General features: G+C 40.7%; 1 protein-coding gene across 1 annotated transcript in view; it reads left to right on the top strand.

Annotated features, from left to right (window-relative positions):
- The window catches only part of ERp44 (Endoplasmic reticulum protein 44), a 32,151-nt gene extending 10,178 nt beyond the window's left edge, over positions 1–21,973 (top strand). Inside the window, exons 3-10 of the mRNA XM_076206574.1 lie at positions 2,303–2,458; positions 3,658–3,842; positions 8,873–8,988; positions 11,328–11,493; positions 14,191–14,311; positions 15,804–15,929; positions 16,874–16,995; positions 18,100–21,973. Of these exons, the coding sequence (XP_076062689.1) occupies positions 2,303–2,458; positions 3,658–3,842; positions 8,873–8,988; positions 11,328–11,493; positions 14,191–14,311; positions 15,804–15,929; positions 16,874–16,995; positions 18,100–18,228 (1,121 nt within the window). The 3' untranslated portion in view covers positions 18,229–21,973. The remainder of the gene's footprint in view (positions 1–2,302; positions 2,459–3,657; positions 3,843–8,872; positions 8,989–11,327; positions 11,494–14,190; positions 14,312–15,803; positions 15,930–16,873; positions 16,996–18,099) is intronic.
- Positions 21,974–22,532: the final 559 nt, after the last annotated feature.

Here is a 22,532-nt window from a genome sequence, read left to right as displayed (position 1 = left end):
GAATACTTTGAAGATATAAATTGGGGGTAGTTTTATGAAACTATGGGTATAGATAAATGGATTATCTTCAAAAAGAGTTACAACACAGGAGTAGAAAAACGCATACCAAGAATGACAAATATTTTATAACATGATTTTCACTGGCAGAAAATGAAATAAGTGAAAGAAATATAAAAGTACAAAAGATGATTACAAAAAAGCCAGGGGAGAATATACAAGAATATGAAGAGAAAAAATTGAGAAGAGAGTGTAGAAAATAAAATAAAGACGCCATGAAAACATAACAATGGAAATAGAAGAAAGGTTTGAATGCTAGAAAATTTGGAAACTAGGCCTCAGGAGAGTCAGGACCTGATGAGGTTTCAAATTGGATATTGAAGTAATGCAGAGAACAATTGGTGTGCAGAATACATAATCTGATGATAAGTTCATTAGAAAAGGGAAATGTGCCAATGGACTGGAAATCTGCAAATGTGATACCAATTTTCAAAGGAGGTAACAGAGAGATAATCCTAAACTGTAGACTAGTGTCCTTGATTAATACATACATACATACATATACCAAGGCTTTTTCCCCCTTACAAGGGAGGTAGCCAAAAAGGAAAGGCATAAAATCATTCCCACCCATTCCATCCCTGAATACACACCACACCCCTCCATTTATGAAGAAGTTTTAAAAGACATGAAACATCTTGAGAAACGAAGAATGTTAACAGAAAATCAGTTTGGATTTAAGTAGTTATGTATAACCAATCTGCTAAGCATATACTCAAGAGTGATGTCCTGCATGAGGGAGAAGGACTTGGAAATAGAAATAACAAAGTGCCACATAAGAGATTAATATGGAAATTGGAAAATATAGTAGGCCTTAGAGGAAACATACTGGAATAGTTAATATTTCTTAAAAGACCAATACACCATTCCATATATCTGCAATAGCTCCCACAGTGCCTTCCTGTCTAACCAGTCAAAAGCCTTCTCCAAATCTATAAAGGCCCTAAAAGCATCCTTACCTTTTTCCAAAACCTTCTCACAAATCTCCTTTACCACAAAAACTTAATCCATGCATCCTTTACCTTTCCTAATCTCATGTTGTTCCTCGCCAATTACTCCCTCTGTTCCTCTCCTCATCCTCTGAAAATCCTCCCATAAATCTTATAAACTACTCGACAAACTCGTCCATCTAAACTATTACAATCACATTTGTCACCATGTCCTCTGAAAAGCGGAACTATATTGGCACTCCTATCCTGCCACACGCCCCTCCACTAGACTTGCATTAAACAACCTCACTATAACTGAAGCTCCCTTTTTATCACTCTGTGTGACACCCATCCAATCCAAGTGCCTTACCAGCTCCCATCATTTTCAAAACTCCTTGTACCTTGTCTTTTCTTGTATCTTTTCCATTTTCCTCTCTCATCACCATCACTTTCTTAGGTTTCCCATTGCCACAATCAATCAGTCCCTGTTGTCCTCCACATTCATTAGCTCTCAAAAAAGCTCTACCCTTCTTCCCCTTGCCACCTTCACTTCCAGTAACATCTGTCCATCTGCTCAAAATGAGAAGTGAAGTAATAACAAAGGCAAAGGAGGAAAAGGACCTAATATCGTAATCAAAGACAACCTATCACCTGAAACACATGTACAGAAAATAACAGAAGAAACCAATAAGCTGTTGAGAAATGTAAGAAAGTCGTTTCACTATAGGGATGAGAACATAATGAAGAAAAGATACTGGAATATGTAGCAATGATGTGGTCACCATACCAAAAGAAAGATACAAGAAAAATAGAATACAAAAAGGGACAACTAAAATGGTCAGTGGTCTGAAATACAAGATATGAGGAAAGATTTTAAAAATTGGGACTTCTCACACTGGAGGAGCAAAGAGAGATTATGATAATTATATTTAAACTGGAAAAGGTTTTTGAGAAAATGGACAGAAAAGAATGAATGGTCTTGAGAAGAAAGATCAACATGAGGTCATAGTAAAACACTGATAAAGCAAACCTGTTTAAAAGACCAGGAAGTATAGCTTTACATGTAGATGTGTAGACTTGTGGAATAAGTTAGATGACAATATAATCCAAGCTAATACTATAAGTATTCAAGGACAAGTTTGATGAAAAGGGAAAAAAGAGATGGAATATAGCTCCAAACCTGTACACTGCAACTAGATAAACAAGCACACAAACACAATGCATTCAATGCACATGTTAAAATCCATTCTGATAGCAGGAAAGATTGTTTTTTGTTGTTGGTTATGGTATTCCTTGTAATTCTGTGCTTACCTTTTCAGGTAATAATGAAATTGTATTCATCAATTTCTATGCTGACTGGTGTCGGTTTAGTAACATGCTGGCACCAACGTGGGATGAGTCTGCCGACAAAGTTCGAGAACTGTTTCCCGAACCTGGGCGTGTGGTCATGGGCAAAGTGGACTGTGATTCTGAAAGTAAGTGACTTTTCACAATCTTGTTTGACATTTATTACATAATCTTTCCACAGTATTCTAATGGAGTTTTAGGTTTATGTACCAATGATGGGTGCCTAAACCTATACTGCACTTCCCCAATTACTCCATCTTTTCCCCTCTTTATCTTCTCAAGTAACACCCTCTCATACACCGTACCAACTAACACACTGATCTTTAAAACCACTACATTCCTACTTGTACCTATTTCCCTTGTCTAGTGAAACCATGCATGCTTTGCTTCAGTACATCATTACACTTTCTTCCTTTGGACATGCAGTAAACAATCACATCAACTATCCCACTTGGTCAGACTCTCTACATGGCAATCCTCTAACCTAGTTGCCTTACTAGCTTTCATCTCTTTCATTGTGTTTTGTATCTCCTGTTTTCTCACAGCCCTGGTGCTGTCCCCTCAGGGTGACACAACCATTAGGGGTCGGTGCGCCAGGGGGCTGACACCGTCTGGACTAGGCCCGCAATCTCTGATTGTCAACTTTGTATTTCTTTCACTTTTTTTGCACAAGATTAGCCAATATCCTGCTGTTGCTTCCCTCCTGTTACTACATGAGAGTGACGTAGAACCAGTCCCACACTAATATCATGTATACATCAATCCAAAGAATCTTCCCAGAGAGATCTTTGGAAGTGCATGAGAACAACTGCTGTCTATTGTGAGGCTGTAGATTTCTAGTCATTGAAATTCAATCTATATACCAAAGGCTTTCCTCTTATAAGGGAGATGGCCAAGTCAAAAAGCACACACCCACTCGCATCCACTACCCTTTCTTCCCTCTCATCATGGCTCTTTGCAGAGTATTGAAATTCAAGGCAACAGTTATTATCACACAGCTAATCAGTGGAAAATCAAACCTAAAAATTTGTATGGTCCTCAGAATGTTTAGTGATTCTCAAGGGAACATATGAATTTAAGTTGAATTGTGTATTTATTCATTATATCTAATGAACAACTGTCACCCCTTGATTTCATGTATAGGAACCTCTAATTTAAAAGAAAATAATGTCATGGAGTTACAATTGTTGAATGATATAGAACTTGTTACAACAGTGATGATGGTAAATAGGATTGATTGAAACTTATTATTTAAAGGAAATGTTCAAATGGATTGATTATAATGCTATTCATACCTCCTCATGTGTATAATTTTTTTGACACACAGGTAGTATTTCATCTCGCTTCCACATAACCAAGTATCCAACTCTGAAGATGTTACGCAACGGACAGATGGCCAAGAGGGAGTACCGTGGACAGCGATCAGTGGAAGCTTTCACTGAATTTATCAAAGAGCAATTAGCAGACCCAATTACTGTATTGAAAGATTTGTCTGAAATTAGTAATGCTGATGTAAGTACTTGGTTTTTTGTTGTTTCTGTTCACAAGTATAGGTAATCACCTGTCGTAGTTACATCTGTGGCAATTGGGGTCTTGCTGGGCTGATTGTATGTTGTTACTGTTTGAATGCCAGATGGTGACCTGGACATAAATGTCATTCTAATTCTTGCTTATCTTGGGAGTGGTTTCTTTGATTTCCAGGAGAGTTTGGTATAATGTAGAAGTTAACATTTGTGGAGTGTTTGTTTTGTGATCTGAGGTGTTTATGTTTTTGTGGACATATATTGGTGGGAATGGCAGATTAGTTTAGATGTTTGAGTAGAGTAATACTGGGGTCTAGGTTGCGTTAGATGGGCTAGATATGTGTCGTAGGGTGTGAGAGTTCAAGGGTTTTTGCATAGATCTATGTGTGCATCAGTTTTACGAGAAGGAAATGGAAAGAAAGATTCCAAATATATGAAGTGTCTAAGAAATATGGTGGTTTTTATGAGGATAGTATGAGAAATCTGGAGGTGAGGTGGAGAACTGGTTTGAAAAGCTGGCAAATGAGGTTGATCAAAGAATGCTGGGATGGTTTAGGTAACTTGAAAGAATGAGCAAAAAAGACTAGCAAAATAAAAGAATGTAGAAAGGAGAAGTGGATGGAAGGAACTGTAGGAGAAGACAAGGGACTATGTAGATGGACAGGTTGAGGGAGATATTGGATGCAAGAGGAATGTCTGTCAAGCAAGGAAGAGCGAATGGAACTGATAGATATTGAGTGGATGGGGATGGTGGTGGTGGGGGGGACATGGATTGAAACTGTAAAGGTTGTGCCCAGCTATAGATGTGCAGTTTCTTGTTGCATGGCCACTGATGAGAGCAATGTAGCAGAGGACAGTGTTGGCCCTTCATCCACAAGGATGTGTGATGGGAAGGACAAGAAATGGGCTTTTGGATGTTTGCACAATAAGGTTAGGGTGGGTGCATGCTTTGACTTTGCCACCCCCCTTATAAGAAGGAAATATCTTTTAGTATATATATAATTCAGTTCCTATTGCATGGTGTTTGGTGTTTTTTGTGTGATGGTGGTTGTTGTTGTTATTGTCATTCTCTAGACTGTCTAGCCAAGCAGTCCCATCTCTTTGAGGAATACCACAGATGGAATAGGGTTTTCCCACAAAAACTATAGAATCTATATTGTGTTGTTGGTGTGCATGATTGTGTACAGTGCAGTCTTCCATAATGTGTTGTATGGGTTGAAGTGTTATATCCTGGGGAGTTGTCTGCAATACAGTCATCCAGGCTCTTCTGGTAGCTTAGAAGGGCTGGATGGTGGGTGTATTGCATTCTGGCCAGGTGGACTGTCCATTCAGGGTAGAGAGGATTCAGAGAGATGGATATCAGGAAGTCTGGCATGCAGTATTTTAGTTTGTTGATGGAACAATGAGTGATATAATTATGGGTGTGCTTCTGGTGGCTGTGGAGGAAGAAAAGAGTATTTGTGTGTGATATTGGTATTTGGATATTGTTTTAATATCCAAATACCAATATCACACACAAATACTCTTTTCTTCCTCCACAGCCACCAGAAGCACACCCATAATTATATCACTCATTGTTCCATCAACAAACTAAAATACTGCATGAGAAGTATGGTGGGGGTTACTAGGCTGGATAGAGTGAGAAATGAGGAGGTGAGGAGGAGAACAGGGGTGAAAAAGGATTTGGGAGATAGGGTTGATGAAAGAATATTAGGATGGTTTGGACACATGGAAAGAATGAATGAAGAAAGACTAGTAAAAGAGGTATGGAAGGAAGATGTGGAGGGAGTGAACATGAGGGGACGTCCTAGGATGAGGTGGATGGATGGGGTGAAGGGGGCTTTGGGGAAGAGGGGAATGTCTGTTGAGGAAGGAAGGGAGAGGACGGAAGACAGAGGTGAGTGGAGAATGGTTGTATATGGATGATGATGTGACTGCATGAGGAGGAATGGGCGGGGGGGGTGGGGGGTGGGGTAGTATGTGTGAGTAAATTTTGACGCAGCCCGAAGGGATTTCTCCCCGTCCTCGCCTTATATGCAAAGGGGGACGGAGAGGGGGGGTTGCCGATTAAATGAAGCGGCCTTGCTGTGGATGTACTGTGTCTTGCGACACTGCTTCTGACCCAGGGCGGTGGGCAGGGTGCAGGGATGACCCGTCATCCAGGAGGTGCTCAGATGAGAGGAAGGGCGGGAGGGGTGTGGAGTGTATTTAGGGATGAAATGGGTGGGAGTGTTTTTATGCCTTTCCCTTTTTGGCTACCTCCCTTGGAAGGGGGAAAAAGTCTTGGTATATGTATGTATGTATGTATGGATATTGTTTTGATGTTTCTTGGCATGTGGGTGATCTGCTATAGTGTCCCCCAAATCAGGCTCGCCCAAAGTGGCTCGACAAAGAAACTGAAAAAAGTATTGCTAAAAAGAGACAGGCTTATAAGAAATATAAGTGCTCGGGTGCATCTAATGACTATGAAAGTTATGTATCAATACAGAGAGATTTAAAAAAGACAATAAGAAAAAGAAAACGACAATACGAAATGAACATCGCTGAGAAATCCAAAGAGAATCCCAAAGAATTCTATAGTTACATTAGAGATAAAAAGGTTGTTAGGAATCACATTGGTCCACTATTATCTGCTGACGGTCAACTTGAATATTCAAATGAAGGAATGTGTAATCTCTTAAACAATTATTTTAGCTCGGTATTCGTAAACGAAACACCTCAAAGTGAATTCCAAACTGAAACCTGTGAAAAGTCTGGGGTAAACTTACTCACTACGGTAAATATAACAAAAGAAACAATTAAAAGGTGTATAGACAAACTCAGTTAATAAAACACCAGGGCCTGACGGTTGGCATCCAAGAATCTTAAAGGAAATGAAAAATGAGATTGTTGTTCCATTAGAAATTATTTTCAAGAAATCCATCATATCCGGAGATGTCCCAAGAGAATGGAAGCTAGCTAACGTTACTCCCATATTCAAAAAAGTTGACAAAAAGAAACCAAATAACTATAGGCCTATTAGTTTGACTTCGATCGTAGGAAAAATAATGGAAACTATCATCAGAGATGCTATCGAATATCATTTAGAAAGTAACCGTTTGATAAATGATAGCCAACATGGTTTCAGACGGAAACGTTCTTGCGTGACTAACTTACTCGAATTCTACAACACAGTTGTCTCGAATTATGACAAAAGAAACAATATAGATTTAATATATCTAGACTTTGCAAAAGCTTTTGATACCGTCCCACACGAAAGACTACTTACTAAATTAGCTTTGCATGGAATAAGTGGTAGCCTATTAGGTTGGACTAGTAATTGGTTGAAAGGTCGAAAACAGAGAGTTGTTTTAAATGGAAAAACTTCTGGATGGAAAAGTGTTGCAAGTGGATTTCCTCAGGGTTCCGTTCTTGGGCCACTTCTATTCATAGTATATATAAATGATATAGACCATGGACTAAAATCTACTGTTTCCAAATTTGCTGATGATACAAAACTGTGCGGAGTGGCAAATGATCACTCAAACCAATTAGATATTCAAGAAGATTTAGATCAATTACAGCAATGGTCTGAAAAGTGGCTAATGAAATTTAATACAAGTAAATGCAAGGTAATGCACATAGGTAAAAATAACAGCAAGTACGATTACAAGTTATTTGGAAATTCGTTAACAAAAGTGGATAGTGAAAAAGATCTCGGCGTAATTATCAGTAACGACCTCAAATCATCCAAGCAGTGTATTTCAGCCTCTGAGAAAGCAAATAAGATTCTGGGATTGATTGCGCGATCTTTTGATTTCAAAAGTCCATCACTCATTAACAAGCTATATAAATCGTTAGTTCGTCCACATTTGGAATATGCTGTTTCCGTATGGTCACCGAATCTCATTAAAGACATTGACAGACTGGAAAAAGTACAACGGCGAGCCACAAAACTGATTCCAAATATCAAAAATAAATCATACGAAAATCGACTTAAGCACATGAATCTGTTTTCCCTAAAAAAGCGTAGACTCAGAGGTGACTTGATACAGGTCTTTAAGATTTTAAAGGGAATTGACAACATCAAAAGTGACAAAATTTTCACATTGAATGAGAATCAGACAAGAAACAATGGTCTCAAACTGTCCGGAAATAGATTCAATTTGGAAGTAGGTAGAAACAACTTTGCCAACCGTGTAGTTAATGAATGGAATAAACTTCCTGCACAGGTAGTGCAATGTAGTTCAGTTCGAAGCTTTAAGAATCATTTAGATAAATACCTAAGTAAGATGCTGTAATTATTATAATTTATGTTATATTATTTGTTTTTGTTTTGTTGTAATTTGTCTGTCTGATTTTCATTTATTATTAGTTATATGTCAATTTATTATCATTTACTATTTACCTGTTTGTTTGTTATTCAACTATACCAATGCATTTATTTATGTATTTTAATTGTTATTTACCTTGTTATAGTTTTAATTTATTATTAATATGATATTTTTTTTTTTTTTTTTTTTTTTTTTTTTTTTTTTTTTTTTTTTTTTTTTTTTTTTTTTTTTTTTTTTTTTTTTTTGTGTGTGCATCCGACCTAGATATGGATCAAAAGGTCTCCTGTCGGCATGCTTTGCCTTTGTAATCCTTTGTAATCCTTTGTGTAGTAGGTGTGCTGTGTTTGTGGAGGCTGTGGCAAGTGTTTGTGTGCCTCTCGTGTCAAGGTGATCCCTGTGTGATGGTTATATCTGTGATAAAAAAAATTCTGTGACCATATTCTGCATTAGTATGGCGAAAATGGTGGATGGTGACCTGGACACATTTATACTATTTGGTTCTTTCTTTACTTTGAAGGAATTTTTCGGTGGGGCTGGTGTCTGCAGGGTTTTGATGATGATGATAATAATTTATAGGACTAGTCAAACATGTCGTCATGCTCCCAGTCATGTTTACCAAAATGTTCAAAAGTTGTTTGTAGATAATAGTTCTTTTCTTAATTTTAACACGTTTTGCAAGAAAAATCTCATGATCGTTTTCTTTCAGGAAAAGAAGCGGATGGTAATAGGATATTTTGAAACTCTTGAAGCACCAGAATACCAGATATTTAAAAAAGTGGCCACAAACCTCAAGGAGGACTGTCAGTTCATGGCAGCCGTTGGGTAAGAAGAATTGTCATGAGATCTACAGCTTCTAGTTGCATGTATTGCAGATGCATATACATACATATACCAAGGCTTTTTCCCCCTTACAAGGGAGGTAGCCAAAAAGGAAAAGGCATAAAATCATTCCCACCCATTCCATCCCTGAACACACTCCACACCCCTCCACCCTCCCTCCCATCTTAGCACCTCCCGGATGACAGGTCATCCCTGCACCTTGTCCACTGCCCTGGGTCAGAAGCAGTGTCGCAAGACACAGCACATCCACAGCAAGGCCGCTTCATTAAATAGGCGACCCCCCATGCATAAAAGGAGAAGACAGGGAGAAATCCCTTCGGGCTGCGTCAAAATTTGCTCACACATACTACCACACCCCCCATCCCCCCGCCCATTCCACCTCATGCATCACAACCATTCTCCATTCACCCCTGTCTTCTGTCCTCTCCCGTCCTTCCTCAACAGACATTCCCCTCTTCCCCAAAGCCCCCTTCACCCCATCCATCCACCTCATCCTAGGACGTCCCTTCATGTTCACTCCCTCCACATCTGCCTTCCATACCTCTTTTACTAGTCTTTCTTCACTCATTCTTTCCATGTGTCCAAACCATGGAAAGATGCATATATCTATCTATATACCAAGGGTTTTTTCCCCCTTATAAGGGAAGTAGGCAAGTCAAGGCACACACCCACTTCCACCCATTCCACTCCAATCCACCAACCTTGTTTCCCTCTCATCGTAGCTCCTCATGGATGAACGGTCATCCCTGTCTCCTGCCCACTGCTTGGATCAGAAGCAGTGCAGCAAGGCACAATACAACCACAGCAGCACAGCTTGACTAAGAAATCAAACGACATATATCAATGATAATAACAATATTTCATTGAGTTTCACCAATTGGAAACCTATACCCCACAGGGTCTGGCAAGAAACTTTGGACTGCCATTAGTTGTATTAATGTGGAACTGTTTCCTTGTCTTTAGCTGAAAGTAGATGGAGGATGGAGTAGTTCCTTCTTAGCTCTCCTAATATGAAAAGGTGGGAGAAATATTGATGAAGTTGATAGAGATGTATTTAAGAATGGTAGAGATTGCAAGAGACCATAAGGCCTTTACTAGGCAGTGTCTTAATAGGTAATCTATAAAATCTAGTTTCCATAAGTATAGCTACTGAAGTTATTTTGTAGTAAGTTATTTCATGATAGTAGAGAGCACTCGCCAAGGCTGGCGAAAGGTTTTATAAGTACATTCCTGAGTGTTAGCCTCTTGGGGGCAGCAAACTCTAGATGGAGGTGAGGGATGTTTACATTCCATGTCAATGAATGAAGGGTAATTTTTGTCCCCAGACAGGACGCTTCTAGACCTTATTTACCCCCCCCCCCCCACTGCTTCATTGTATGGTGAGCCCCCCTCCCCTAAAGTTTAAATTTTCTTCTATTTCTTGTTCATCTTTACATCCCATACCTCTCAGAGCTTTGCTGGTATTCCTCGTCTTTCTCATGTGTAAAGGATGATTGCCTATTCTGTTCATATGTACAGAACTGACAATGGGTACCTGTTAGTGGTGATCCTGCAAGGTGTATGGCAGAGGGAACCATTGACCTGCAGCCCATTTTCAAAACCCTTAAGTCCCCTCATCTCCATCAAGAGAATGTAAATGAAGGTATACTTGTTCAAGCACCAACTTCTCTCTTTCTGCAAGAGGGAATGGAGAATGGGTGTTGCTGATCAAATGAAACTGTCTTGCTGTGGATGTGCTGTGTCTTGCTACATTGCTTCTGACCCAGGGCAGTGGGTGAGATGCAGGGATGACCCGTCACCCAGAAGGACCCAAGATAAGAGGGAGGGAGGGGTGGTAAATGGGAGTGGAGTATGTGAGGATGAAATGGGTGGGAGTGGATTTATGCCTTTTGACTTGGTTACCTCCCTTGTAAGGGGGAAAAAAGCCCTTGGTAAATGTATGTATTGTTCAATCAGGCAATTGGTATCACAGGTTTCTTTGACTGGTAACCCATAGACCAACAGCCAGAACTGGTTCTTGGGCCTACCCATAAATCTGTGAGAATAAATGTTTTATTTTTTGTGTATGATGTTTTGTAAGTGTACAGCTGTATGTGTCACAAGCTAGTAGAAAGGAAAGAATAGTTACTGGTCGTCAGTTTTTTATGTATGAAAAACTGTAAAAGACGACAGTGATCCTGGGTCTTGGGGCTCTTGCCTATAGACAATGGGCTGCATGTGTAAGGGTAAAAACTCAACAGGGAGGTGACCGTCCCAACATCTGTCCATGAGATTACTTGTACATGTGCTAACCATTGGTTTCTTTGTGCTTGGTCTTGCAGAGATGTTGGCAGGGCTATGCATCCAGCTGGTCAGAGTCTTATTGCCTTCAAAGCCTCAATTTCCCAAGAAGACGAAGCCTTCACTGGTTCTCTGTTCAGCTATGATGAAGTGTCCATCTGGGTCACGGAACGATGCATCCCACTAGTGCGGGAAATCACATTCCAGGTGAGTGATGATTATCTGAGGTTTGACCGACAAGAAACCCATGAGCCCATTATGGCAGGTAACAGTCTTCAGCCCCCTCCTAAATCTCTGGGAATTGGTCAAACAATCTGTTGTAGGTCCTATGGGTCTCAGGTAACCAGCAGTGGAAGAAATATTTTGCCACAGACTGGGAATAGTGCAAGACAGTGATGAGTTGTTCAGGGAAGAATTTTTGGACTCATGCCTATGTCATGTTAGTGTCACTAGCTTATAGCAATATGAGGGGAACAGTTTCTGGTTGTCAGCTCTCATTAAGTGAAAATGTAGAGGAAGTAGGAGAGTGATGTGATATGGTTTAACATCACAAACTCCTCCCATCGGAAGGCTAGGACGGTGCCCTTTACAGAAGACATTGTAGTGTGGAATTTAATGAACCATGCCCTTGGTTCAACTCCGCTGGTGGCAGGATTCAAACCGCCTTCCCTTCGACCTTCGCCGCAAGTAATGACGCCTTAACCTGCTCAGCTAGTGAGCTTCCAAGTAGGAGAGTATCACTGGGGAAGCTTGGACAGGTACAGATTGACATCTTGGCGACCAGTGATGGGTGCTTGCATGTAGTTGTCCTGCAAGGTGAACACCATCAGGAGATACAACACTGTCTTCAGAGTGAGCCCAAAATCTCCTCACAATCAACTTCAGCTGTACATCCAACACTCTCACATGGAATGACTGCTCCCCTCATCCTACCACTTTCAGGTGGTGACAGAAGCACTCCCACACTAATATAACAAAGACAAGGGTCTTCTTCCCAGGGAGATCTGTGGGATGATCTGAGGACCAGTGTCAGCCATTGTGGGGCTGTGGGTTTTCCATTTACTGAAACTTGAGGCAGCTTGATAGATTGAACATTGATGTGGAGACTGTTATGGGTGAAAGAGATGTTTGAATTTTGGGGATATGATAGTGTTTGTGAGGTAGGAGAGTCACAAGATAAGAAGAGTTGAGGAAAGTTGGGTGGGTTTAGGAAAGGTTAAAAGGAATGGTCTGGGAAAATATAAGTAGGGTTGAGTCTCGGAGTAGAGCAGAGTGAATGGTTGGAGGTGAATGTAGGATTATGTACTGTCATCTTTGTTAGTTGATGTCCATGTGGATGGAGTTTTAAGGGAAGTAAAGCAGGAGTACTGGGTAAAGGTATGAACTGTGGACAAAGAATAGGGTATGGAATGTGAACCAGTTCTTATTTGTGGCTGATGCTTCACTCGTGATGTTATAGGAGAAACTGAAGCAAATGGTGACAGTGATGCAGAATGTGGGAGAGAAGAACGAATGCAAATTAAAGCTATTTTTTCAAGTTTACAAAGAATGTTGAGAGTGACAGGTTAAATGGAAGCATGAATGGTAGGGTGCTTGATGAAGTGGGGAGTTTAAAGTATGTGAGGTCACATGTAGAAGTGAATGAAGGAGCAGATGCAGAGGTGAGTTTCATAGTGGAGAATAAGTGAATGGTTGAGTGGAATGAAGAGAGTAATGAACAATAGATACATAAGAATGATTGCAGAGATATTTCACGGTGTGATTGTGGACAGTGGATGGTGTGATTGTGGGCAGTGGACAAGGTGCAGGGATGACCCGTCATCCAGGAGGTGCTAAGATGAGAGGGAGGGTGGAGGGGAGTGGATTGTATTTAGGGATGGAATGGGTGGGAGTGATTCTATGCCTTTTTCTTTTTGGCTACCTCCCTTGTAAGGGGGAAAAAGCCTTGGTATATGTATGTATGTGATTGTGGAGGGTGGAGGGGAGTGGAGTGTATTAGGGATGGAGCGGGTGGGAATGGTTTTTATGCCTTTTTCTTTTTGGCTACCTCCCTTGTAAAGGGGAAAAAGCCTTTGGTATATGTATGTATGTGATTGTGCTCACAGCACTGTATGTAAGTGTATTGAGGCATAAGATATGTTGAAAAGATCAAATAATGTATTTGAGATGAGGTACTTTAGAAGTATGGTAGGTGTTTCAGGAATGGAGAGTGACAAATGTGGAAGTGAGGTAGAGAATAGGCATTGAAAGAAACCTGCCTTATAGGATGGACCCAATTATTGAGGTAGTTTGGCCATCTGGGTAAAATAAAAGAGGAACAACCAATGAAGAGTGTGTGGAAAACAGAAGTGAAGTAAGCTTGAGAGGAAAATCTAGAAAGATAGACAGGGTGAAAAGAGCTTTGGGTACAAATTGTATTTCAGTAAGGCAAATAGAGGAATGTGTGGAGAGAAATTATATAGATGATGCACCCCAAAGGGGGTGGTGTTCCCTTCATAAATTCCATGGATGAGTGGATGTAGAGTTTGGGATGAGCGGCTCCACATGGTGTAATGGTGGAACCAAACAATTTTTTGTTAGTAAATCCAACAGTAGATGAAAAGTATTTTGCTGCACCGCATTTGACTCACTGTGCAGCAAGGGAACAGATGACTTCATTCTAAGGTGACAAGATGGGAGGGGTAGTGGAAGTGGATCTTTAGTTGTGGGTGCCTACTCTGACTCCTTTAATAAAGGGTATTTAAGCTTTTGTTTATCTGCCCCTACCACTCGTGTATATGCCCACCTACCTACCCATCACCTAGTAAAAATTTTTATAATCATGTCTTGCATGTGTTCACATTATTGGTCCATATTTCATTGGTCCTGCATTCCTTTTGATTACCTAAAGGGTTCCTGTTACAGAATGCAGAGGAGTTGACGGAGGAAGGCCTACCTTTCCTTATTCTGTTCCATGCACCAGAAGACACAGAAAGCATCAAGAGATACATGAAGCTTGTCCACTCAGAACTTGCTGATCAGAAACGTAAGTATTGTTTAACCTCAGTCTCAAATTTTCCAGATTGCACAAGTTGAACTAGGTTCTTCATAAGATGGTGTGCATATTCCCTGGGTAGTAGCATTATTTTTTAAGTCTAGTAGTTGGTGGTTAACTTCTAGCCCATGCTAGATGACTAGTTTGGTAGTAGACCTCGTAAGAAATGCATAAAGGTTTGTCAATGAGGATATTATAACCTTGAGTGGAACTGAATTGAAACAGAGGGGTGAGTTTGAGTTTGGGAGTGATTTAGAGAAGACCTCAGGAGTGATAAAAGGAGTGTGGCAGGGAGGCTCTGCCCCTAAATGATGAAATAGAAAAATGTATGGAGGAGTGCAGGGAAGTGTCTTCAAAGAAAATGTAGGCAAAGGTGAAATTGGAATAGATGCATATTTTTGTGAGTGCATACAGTTCTGGTAGTGAGAAAAGTGAAGAGGAAAGTGAGGCAATTTTGATTTATTTAAACTAGTTAACAAGATTTTGGGGAGGAATGTAAATGTGGTGGTAGGGAATCTTGATGCTCTAGTAAATGAGCCAATAGATGAATGGTAGAGAGGTTCAGGGTGTTAGTTCTGAACTATTGTGGAGAAAAGATGTGTTTAGAACAGGAATTGATGATAGCAGTGGGTAAGTAGAGATAAGCATAAGTGTATTTGAAAAGGGGTGTTGAAGGGGAGGGTGGTTGATAGGGTATTAGTGGACTATATAGTGGTGCCCATAAGGAAAATTGAAAAAGAGGTCTGGCTGTAAATCTTTTCAGGGGAGAGAACAGGGCATTATCATTTGGTAGAAGGGAAACTGACCCAGGACAGTGGGCAGGATACAGGGATGACCTGTCATCCATGAGGAGCTAAAATGAGAGGGGGGAAAGGGTGGTGGGCAGGAGTGGAATGGGTGGGAGAAAGTATGTGCCTTTGACTTGGATACCTCTTTTATAAAGGAGAAAAATATCTTGGTATATAGAAGGGAAATGGAGAATTGAGGAAAAGTTGAGGTTGGAGGAAAGGGGTGGGAGGTAGTGAATGGTGAGGTGAAGATGTGAAGGTAATGGTGAAAGAGATACAAGCTTATGAGGATTACTTGCAGAATAGATTTAGGAAAGCATATGAGAGGTACAGAAAATAGGTAAGCAAAGAACAAAGTAAGGGAAGCAAAAAGGTGAGCAGATGTAAAGTAGGTTAGGAGTTTGACAGATAAATTGAAAAGAATAAAGATGTAGGGTGGGTGTGTTTGAATTGGGTAGAGAGGAAAAGTAAATGGTGCTGATGGACAATGTTAATGAAAATAAGTGCAATAAAGGTAACATGGATAGTGTTTTGGGGATTTTTTGAATGTGAAGGGTGTAAGGAAAGGAGGGGGTTTTCAGCAGCTGACCAGTCTTGTCAGAAAGCTCCCTTAGGTTTTTCTACTAATTATGTACTCTTCAGTATATTTGTGTTTACTTTATTCTCATTTGTCTTGTTTTATTTCATGTCCATAGAAAATGTAAACTTCTTGACGGCTGATGGAGTGCAGTTTGCCCACCCACTTCATCACCTAGGCAAGAGCAAGAAGGACCTCCCTCTCATTGCCATTGACTCCTTCAGACACATGTACCTCTTCCCAGGTGAGTTGTTGTTATGCATAAAACAAAATAGATTATGACAATGGCGTTATGGTAGACGCAACGCCTGTAGGCTGTTGCCAGAGGCCTTTCACCCGTTATGTTGCAATCATGTCTGTGTGCTGTTGGTACTGAACAGTCTATAGATATATGCTTGATAATATGTGAGGCTGCCTGGCAAAGGGGATATTCATTATCTGTTGTATTTACTAGTTGTGTACAGGATAAGAGCTATGATCATAGGGTTCTATCTCTGCAGTCCCAGTGGTCACTTTTGACCTTAAGTTGTCCCATGTTGTTAGACTTTACTGTTCCTTCATCAATAATCCTTTATGGAATTTTATTTTGTATATATATATTTACATACACACACCTCCCTTCCTCTTATCTTGGCTCCTCCTGGATGACAGGTCATCCTTACATCATGCCCACTGCCCTGGGTCAGAAGCAATGTAACAAGACACAGTACATCCACAGCAAGGCTGCTGCTTTACTTACTTGGTGACCCCCCCCCGTTTCCGTCCCCTCGTTCAGAAAAAGAGAAGATGAGGAGAAATCCCTTTAGGCTGTCTTAAAATATCATTGACACATAAGCACCCCGTACTCCTCACCTCCTTGCATAACAGTATCATCTATACACAGCCATTCTCCACTCATCTCTATCTCCTGCCTTCTCCCGTCCTTGCTCCTCTTACTCAACACCTCCTTCACCCCCCACTCCCTATTAACTTGGCTCCTCCTGGATGACAGGTCATCCCAGCATCTCACCCACTACCCTGGGTCAGAAGCAGTGTCGCAAGACACAGCATATTCACAACAAGGCCACTTCATTAAATCGATGACCCCTCCTCTCCGTTCCCTCATGCAAGTGACTGTATTTAAGGTGTACCATAAAAATACATGGCAACACACCACATGTAATTAAACATTTTGTTTTGTTCCAACAGATTATAATGAAATGGAAACTCCTGGCAAAATGAAGCAGTTCTTGGGAGACCTATACAGTGGCAAGCTACACAGGGAATTCCACTATGGCCCTGATCCTGACAGCACAGAAGCCCCTACAGAGGTAAGGATATTTTCACTACCCCCTTCTCTTAAGTGGTATCATGACAATAATGTATGCTTACTCGTTGCACATACAATCTTGTTGGTGGGCATGCACAGGCAGTCCTGTATATTACAATTAGTTCAATACAGCTTGCTGGTGTCGTGAGCCATTATGGTTCAATACTAAGTTCATACCCCTTTTAGGGCATGAAATCTCAATTAATTACTGCAAAATGTTACTATCCCCCATGAGCAAGGGATGAGTATGTGGTGTGTGCAAGGTTACGGCTTTACCCATAGGTCAGCACTGAACTCTTATCCAGGAGGATGATAACTGTTTATCAGAAGTCTCACATGTGGTCTGAGAGAGAATAAAAACAATAGGAGTGAATGGAGAAAAGGATCTTGCCACCCAAATGGTGGTTGTTCTCATTTGCTTCGTAAATTATTCCAAGTCGGAGAGTTTCCGTATAATGAAATTGGTCCATCTATTGCCACAGGTTTCTCTTGGGGAAGACCTACAACCCCTCAGGAACCAACAGCAGCAATAGATAGACCTAAAAGTCACTCAAGGAAAAGATATGGTGTCACTCACTGGGTGAGGCCAGAATAAGCTAGTGTGGGATGAGGTTTTCTGTGTCTTCCGTGTGATGGTTGCATCCAGGGCAGGTCTATTGTGTATTGATACTGATTCAGTGCTGGTTGATGGCTTGAATGCAGTCAAGCCAGTGTGGTTCTTGCTTGTAATGGGAGGGATTTCTTGGTTGAATCAGACAGTATGGAACTTGGTGGTTGGTTTCAGGAATGCTTTTCTTATGTTTCAAGTGTGTGTTTTTATATGGCTACATTGTTGCCAGTTACCTGAAGGCCACAGGTCTTCTGCAAGAAGGACCAGGGCCAATGGATTAAAAATTTATTGCATTGTAGTGGGTAGGATGATTAGAATGTTTTAGTAGTATGTTGCTGGAGTAGTTTTTGGTGTTCAGTTGGTTATTCATATGTAATGGGAGGAATGGGGTTTTAGTCCTCCATAACCAGGTTGTGGCTGATTTAATTAATAAAAGGGGAATGTACCATAGTACTTATATGCCTATTCCTTGTTGACACGGCTTGATATCAACAGGAGGCGCAGGACGCTGGCAGTGACGACACGACGACAACTAAACGGCCAACCACGCCCCCAGAATCCACCTTCAAGAAGTTGGCACCGTCAAAGAATCGTTACACACTGCTTGACAGGGATGAACTATAGGTTACTTTATTTTTTTTTTTTTTATGCAGGAGATCATTGCTGTGAGGCAGATTAAATTCTGAATAACAGGATGTTTTACTGTTTTGACAACAGGACTACTTCATCTCTCAACAGATGAGTTGAATAGACCACAGTGGGATTAGTACATAGCACTCTCTTATCTTAATCCTTTGTCATTGGCTTAGAAAGTGAAAAGGATTAAATGGTGTTGTTCAAGGGTGTTTTGTACTAGTTTTTCTGTAGGTCTACAAAAGAAGTGTCAGAAGTGGTGCCAAGAAATGCTGTGGTGTACATTATGGTATTGTTTCTTGTTCCCTCATCTATTGGAGTGTAGAGATCAGTGTCATATTTGGTTTGGGTTTTCTTGTGTAAGTCACTAAAAATGAAAGAAAAATTCCTGAAAGGATCGGCATTTTGTTAAATGTACATAGTCTTAAGCCTTGTGGGGCAAAAATGACACCTTTAAGAAGAGTGTTCACAGTATTTATGTACACCATATCGCCACCACATCCTACCATCTTATTGATGCTCTCTTGCATCTCATCATCTGCTGGACAGGGAAGGGAAAGGGTTTGATGTACAGAGTTTCATCATGGAAGATTTCATATGTATTTGGGTCCTGGCCCCAACTCATTGATGGAAAGTTGGCCATCTCATCATAGATTTAATTGAAACTGTGAAGGTGGGGATTGATTGGTCAAAAAGATTTACCAGCAAGATTTTGCTGGATTTTCCATATAACTTTACTATGTTTTTGTCATATTTGTTGTACTTGTTGAATGTGCAGAAAATCTTAGTTGTCAGATATTCTTTCGTGTTCCTCTAACTTTTGTAAGTTATGTTGACCTGACCTGACAGATTCTTAGAAATATTATTTAAGAAGAGGGTTCAAATGGTGATTGGTCTAGCCAGTCATGGTGCATCATCTACAGTAGGGATGTGACAGGAAGCACAACAACAAGGACTTGATCCATGTCATCAAAGCCTTAGGCTCGTATTATGTGCTGCATTGGAGTGGCTTGCTCCTAGCAAAGATAGTTTTTCCATTTCATAACTGATTAAATTATTTGTCCATTCCATGAGGGAAAGGAGTATCAGCATGGTTGTAAATACAGGGTTTTGTGAATGACCAAAAGGTTCTGTTTCTGTTCAAAGCAGAGACGGGGCTGTGTGGGCTCTCATGTTGGGCTTCAGCAAATGGCACCATTTGTACAGTGAAGACCTTGAAATGTGGAGTGGCCTTGTAATCTCCCAAATTTTCATGCCTTAAAGAGTTGTCAGTTAAGAATTTTTGTATTGCTTTTACTAAGGTCCTTGTTTTGCTGCTAATATGTACCGAGCAGCCTAATGGTTTTGCACACTTCAGTTGTACACATTGTGCTGTTAACAAGAGAGTTTGCTGCTGGCTGGTTCTGCAGTGGTGGTTCAAGGTATCTAGCCCCCTCATAGGTACTGAAAGAGTCTAGGTAGGTAGAAGAGGAATTTCCATTAGTGAAGTGGAGGTTCTCTCTCGCTCTCTTTCTTGCTTACTTTTTTTCTCTCTCCCTTCCTCCCTCCTCCCCCACTTTCCCCTTGTACAAGAATGGGGCCTCGCTTTAGAGTAATTTGCTATATGGTCCAGTTCAAGTAAAGAGTATGTTTATACTAAAAGATTCTTTCATTCTTCTCCTTTCACTCCTTAAGTGTGGTTACTTGCTAATTAGATTAATAGGGAGTCCCCTTGCTTTAATTAGGTTATTCACTGTATAGGACCAATGACGGGCACCTGCACAAGGTGATCCTGTAAGCAGAGAACCATGTCCCTGCTGACAACCAGCAACTGCTCTTTCCCTACTACTATAAGCCATTGACTTGTAGACTTACAACTGTCCCATACTATTTCAATGCAGACGTCAGTCCAAAGCCCGGAGTGGGAAGACCCAAGGATTATTGCCAGCTGCAGTGGAACTGCAGGTTTCCAGTCAGTGAAACTAGGACTAACAATTGTTATTATTAGGGATTTATTCTTGTCTGCTATGTAAGATTCTCTACTGAATGAGGGGGAGGGTTACCATATAATGAATTAGTGGAGGTAAATTGGATTCTGCTGCCAGGTCCTGCTGTGGGGGTGTTGTCTTGTTGCATTGCTTCTGACCCAGGCAATGGATGGGTGTTGGATGGATGAAGGGTGTGTGCGTGCCCTTTATGAAGGGTAAAAAATCTTTTGGTATATGTATTGTCATTATTATGATATTGTCCTGTAACAATGCTAAACCAAGCAGGAAATAGGAATGGCCCATTATCCACAAGGTGCTAGGGTGTGAGGGACATGAATTGAGTGTCTGGATGTGTGTAGGCTGGGTGTATGCTTTGACTTGGCCACTCCCCCATAAGAGGGGGATAAGGCCTTTGGTACATGTATTATTATCATAGCAGTGGGTGGAAGACATGGATGATCTGTCATCCACAAAGAGATGAGATGGAAGGGACAGCAAATGGATTTTTGGATGGGGGTGTGCTTCAACTTGGCCACTGCCCCTGTAAGAGGGAGCATTTGGTGTACATATGTGTTATTGTAGTGTAGATCAAAGAATACTGGGATGGTTTGGGCATATGGAAAGAATGAGTGAAGAAAGTCCAGCAAGAGTGTACAAGGCTGAGGTGGAGGAAAGGGACTTTAGTTTTTTTTGCTATCCAGTGACATAGAAACAACATACATATTCCAAAAGACCTTTTCCCCAACCAAGAAACAAACCCACATTAATGCAGAGTTTTATTTTAGAGAAATTAGTGGGAGGGCATAAGGACTGTTGTCTGCTACTGTAGAGTTGTGGGTTTCCAGTCTTTGGAACCAAGGAAACAGTTGTCATTTTCCTGTCTCCCTTTTTCCACTTCCTTCTGTGTAGTTTTTGGTAACTGGTTTTTACCCACACACCCAAATTCCCTCTTTCATTTAACACATGATTTCTTTGATTCATTTGTCTGTGTTGAACTTTTTGTGCTTTCTGTATTCACTTGCCATAAGCTAGATTCAGCTCAGGAGCCAGCATTGTAGCACCGTCGGGTGAATGAGGTCTTGCTGTATTTTGTATCTACCCACACCCACACTGAGTGAACACTTTACTTCTTACCCAACGTATGAACCCCACTGTCAGTCTGGAGGCTCTTAACCCAGTCTTTTACCAAGAAGTGTGAGCTTGTCTTGTTACTTAAAAGTATGTCAGGTTACTCGCAGTGTCAGGAATAGCCAGCTTGCACCCACATGCTTGCCTCTGTACTGGCTGGGTCATGTTGGGTTTCAGGCCCATACAGTGTCTGTGTATAAACTCTTGAGCTTTCAGTATGCAAGTATAAATTAGACTTAACTCCTTCAGCCCAGTTATTTACTTCATTGGTTTTGGTTATGTTTAACACCAGACAATTTTATTTGGGTGAGGAAAAGATCAGAGTCCCCGATTGCTGTAACCCACCACCTTCCCCTTCCACACACACACACACACCATTACCCACCTGCATATTAAGGTGGCTAGACACTGGACAGTAATTCCCCCACCCATTTCATTCATTCCTGCATAAACCACGTAAAAAATATTGAGCCTCAGCCAAATATAATTGTCATGCCTTAGAAGATTGATGTTGCTAGGTGAAGGAGTGAAAAGATTGAGGTTGATGTTAAACAAGACTTGTGTGGTCCAAAGTAATCTAGGTATTCTTGACACTTTTTTTTAGAAAACCAATTTAATACAAAAAATAACAGATTTACTAATCTGGTTTTTATTTACCTTGCATTCCTGCCAAGACCAAAAATAGCTGTATCTAGCCAAGGGGCAGTCCTGAGACTGAGGAGCTTCAAATGTTATTGGCTAATCCTTTGATAATGATTGGTATTGCCTCAAGTTTTAGAGAGTAGAGAAACACACAGTCCTACAGTGGTAATGGTCTTCAGGCCTTTCCACAGATCTCTCTGAGAAGAAATTTTGGACTATTGTTGTTGTGGACTGTAAGTATACCAACATCCTATCCTTGCGGACAATTTCACACTGCTGTTGTGTGTTATTGTATATTGGTTAAGATACCTGAGGGTAGTTTAGTTAAAAGCCTTGTATTTAGTAGGAAATTGTGGGGAAGCAATAAAGGTAAGTTATCTGCCCCCCAGGATATATGTAGTAATTTTTGTGTGGGGGAATAAGTGCCAAAGTAGGTGGTTATTGGGCATTGTAAACTGAACAATCAAGTAGTATGTGGTAGGGGAGGAAAGAATACAGCCACAGATTTTTCCCACTTGGGTCATAAAAGATAACAAAAATGGGACAGGATTGGATTAG

This window comes from Oratosquilla oratoria, chromosome 23 (genome assembly GCF_046742065.1).
Source record: "Oratosquilla oratoria isolate Oo_2021 chromosome 23, ASM4674206v1, whole genome shotgun sequence".
Taxonomy (NCBI): Eukaryota; Metazoa; Arthropoda; class Malacostraca; order Stomatopoda; family Squillidae; genus Oratosquilla; species Oratosquilla oratoria.
Note: the sequence above shows the minus strand (reverse complement) of the source record. Positions and strands in the feature narration are given on the sequence as shown.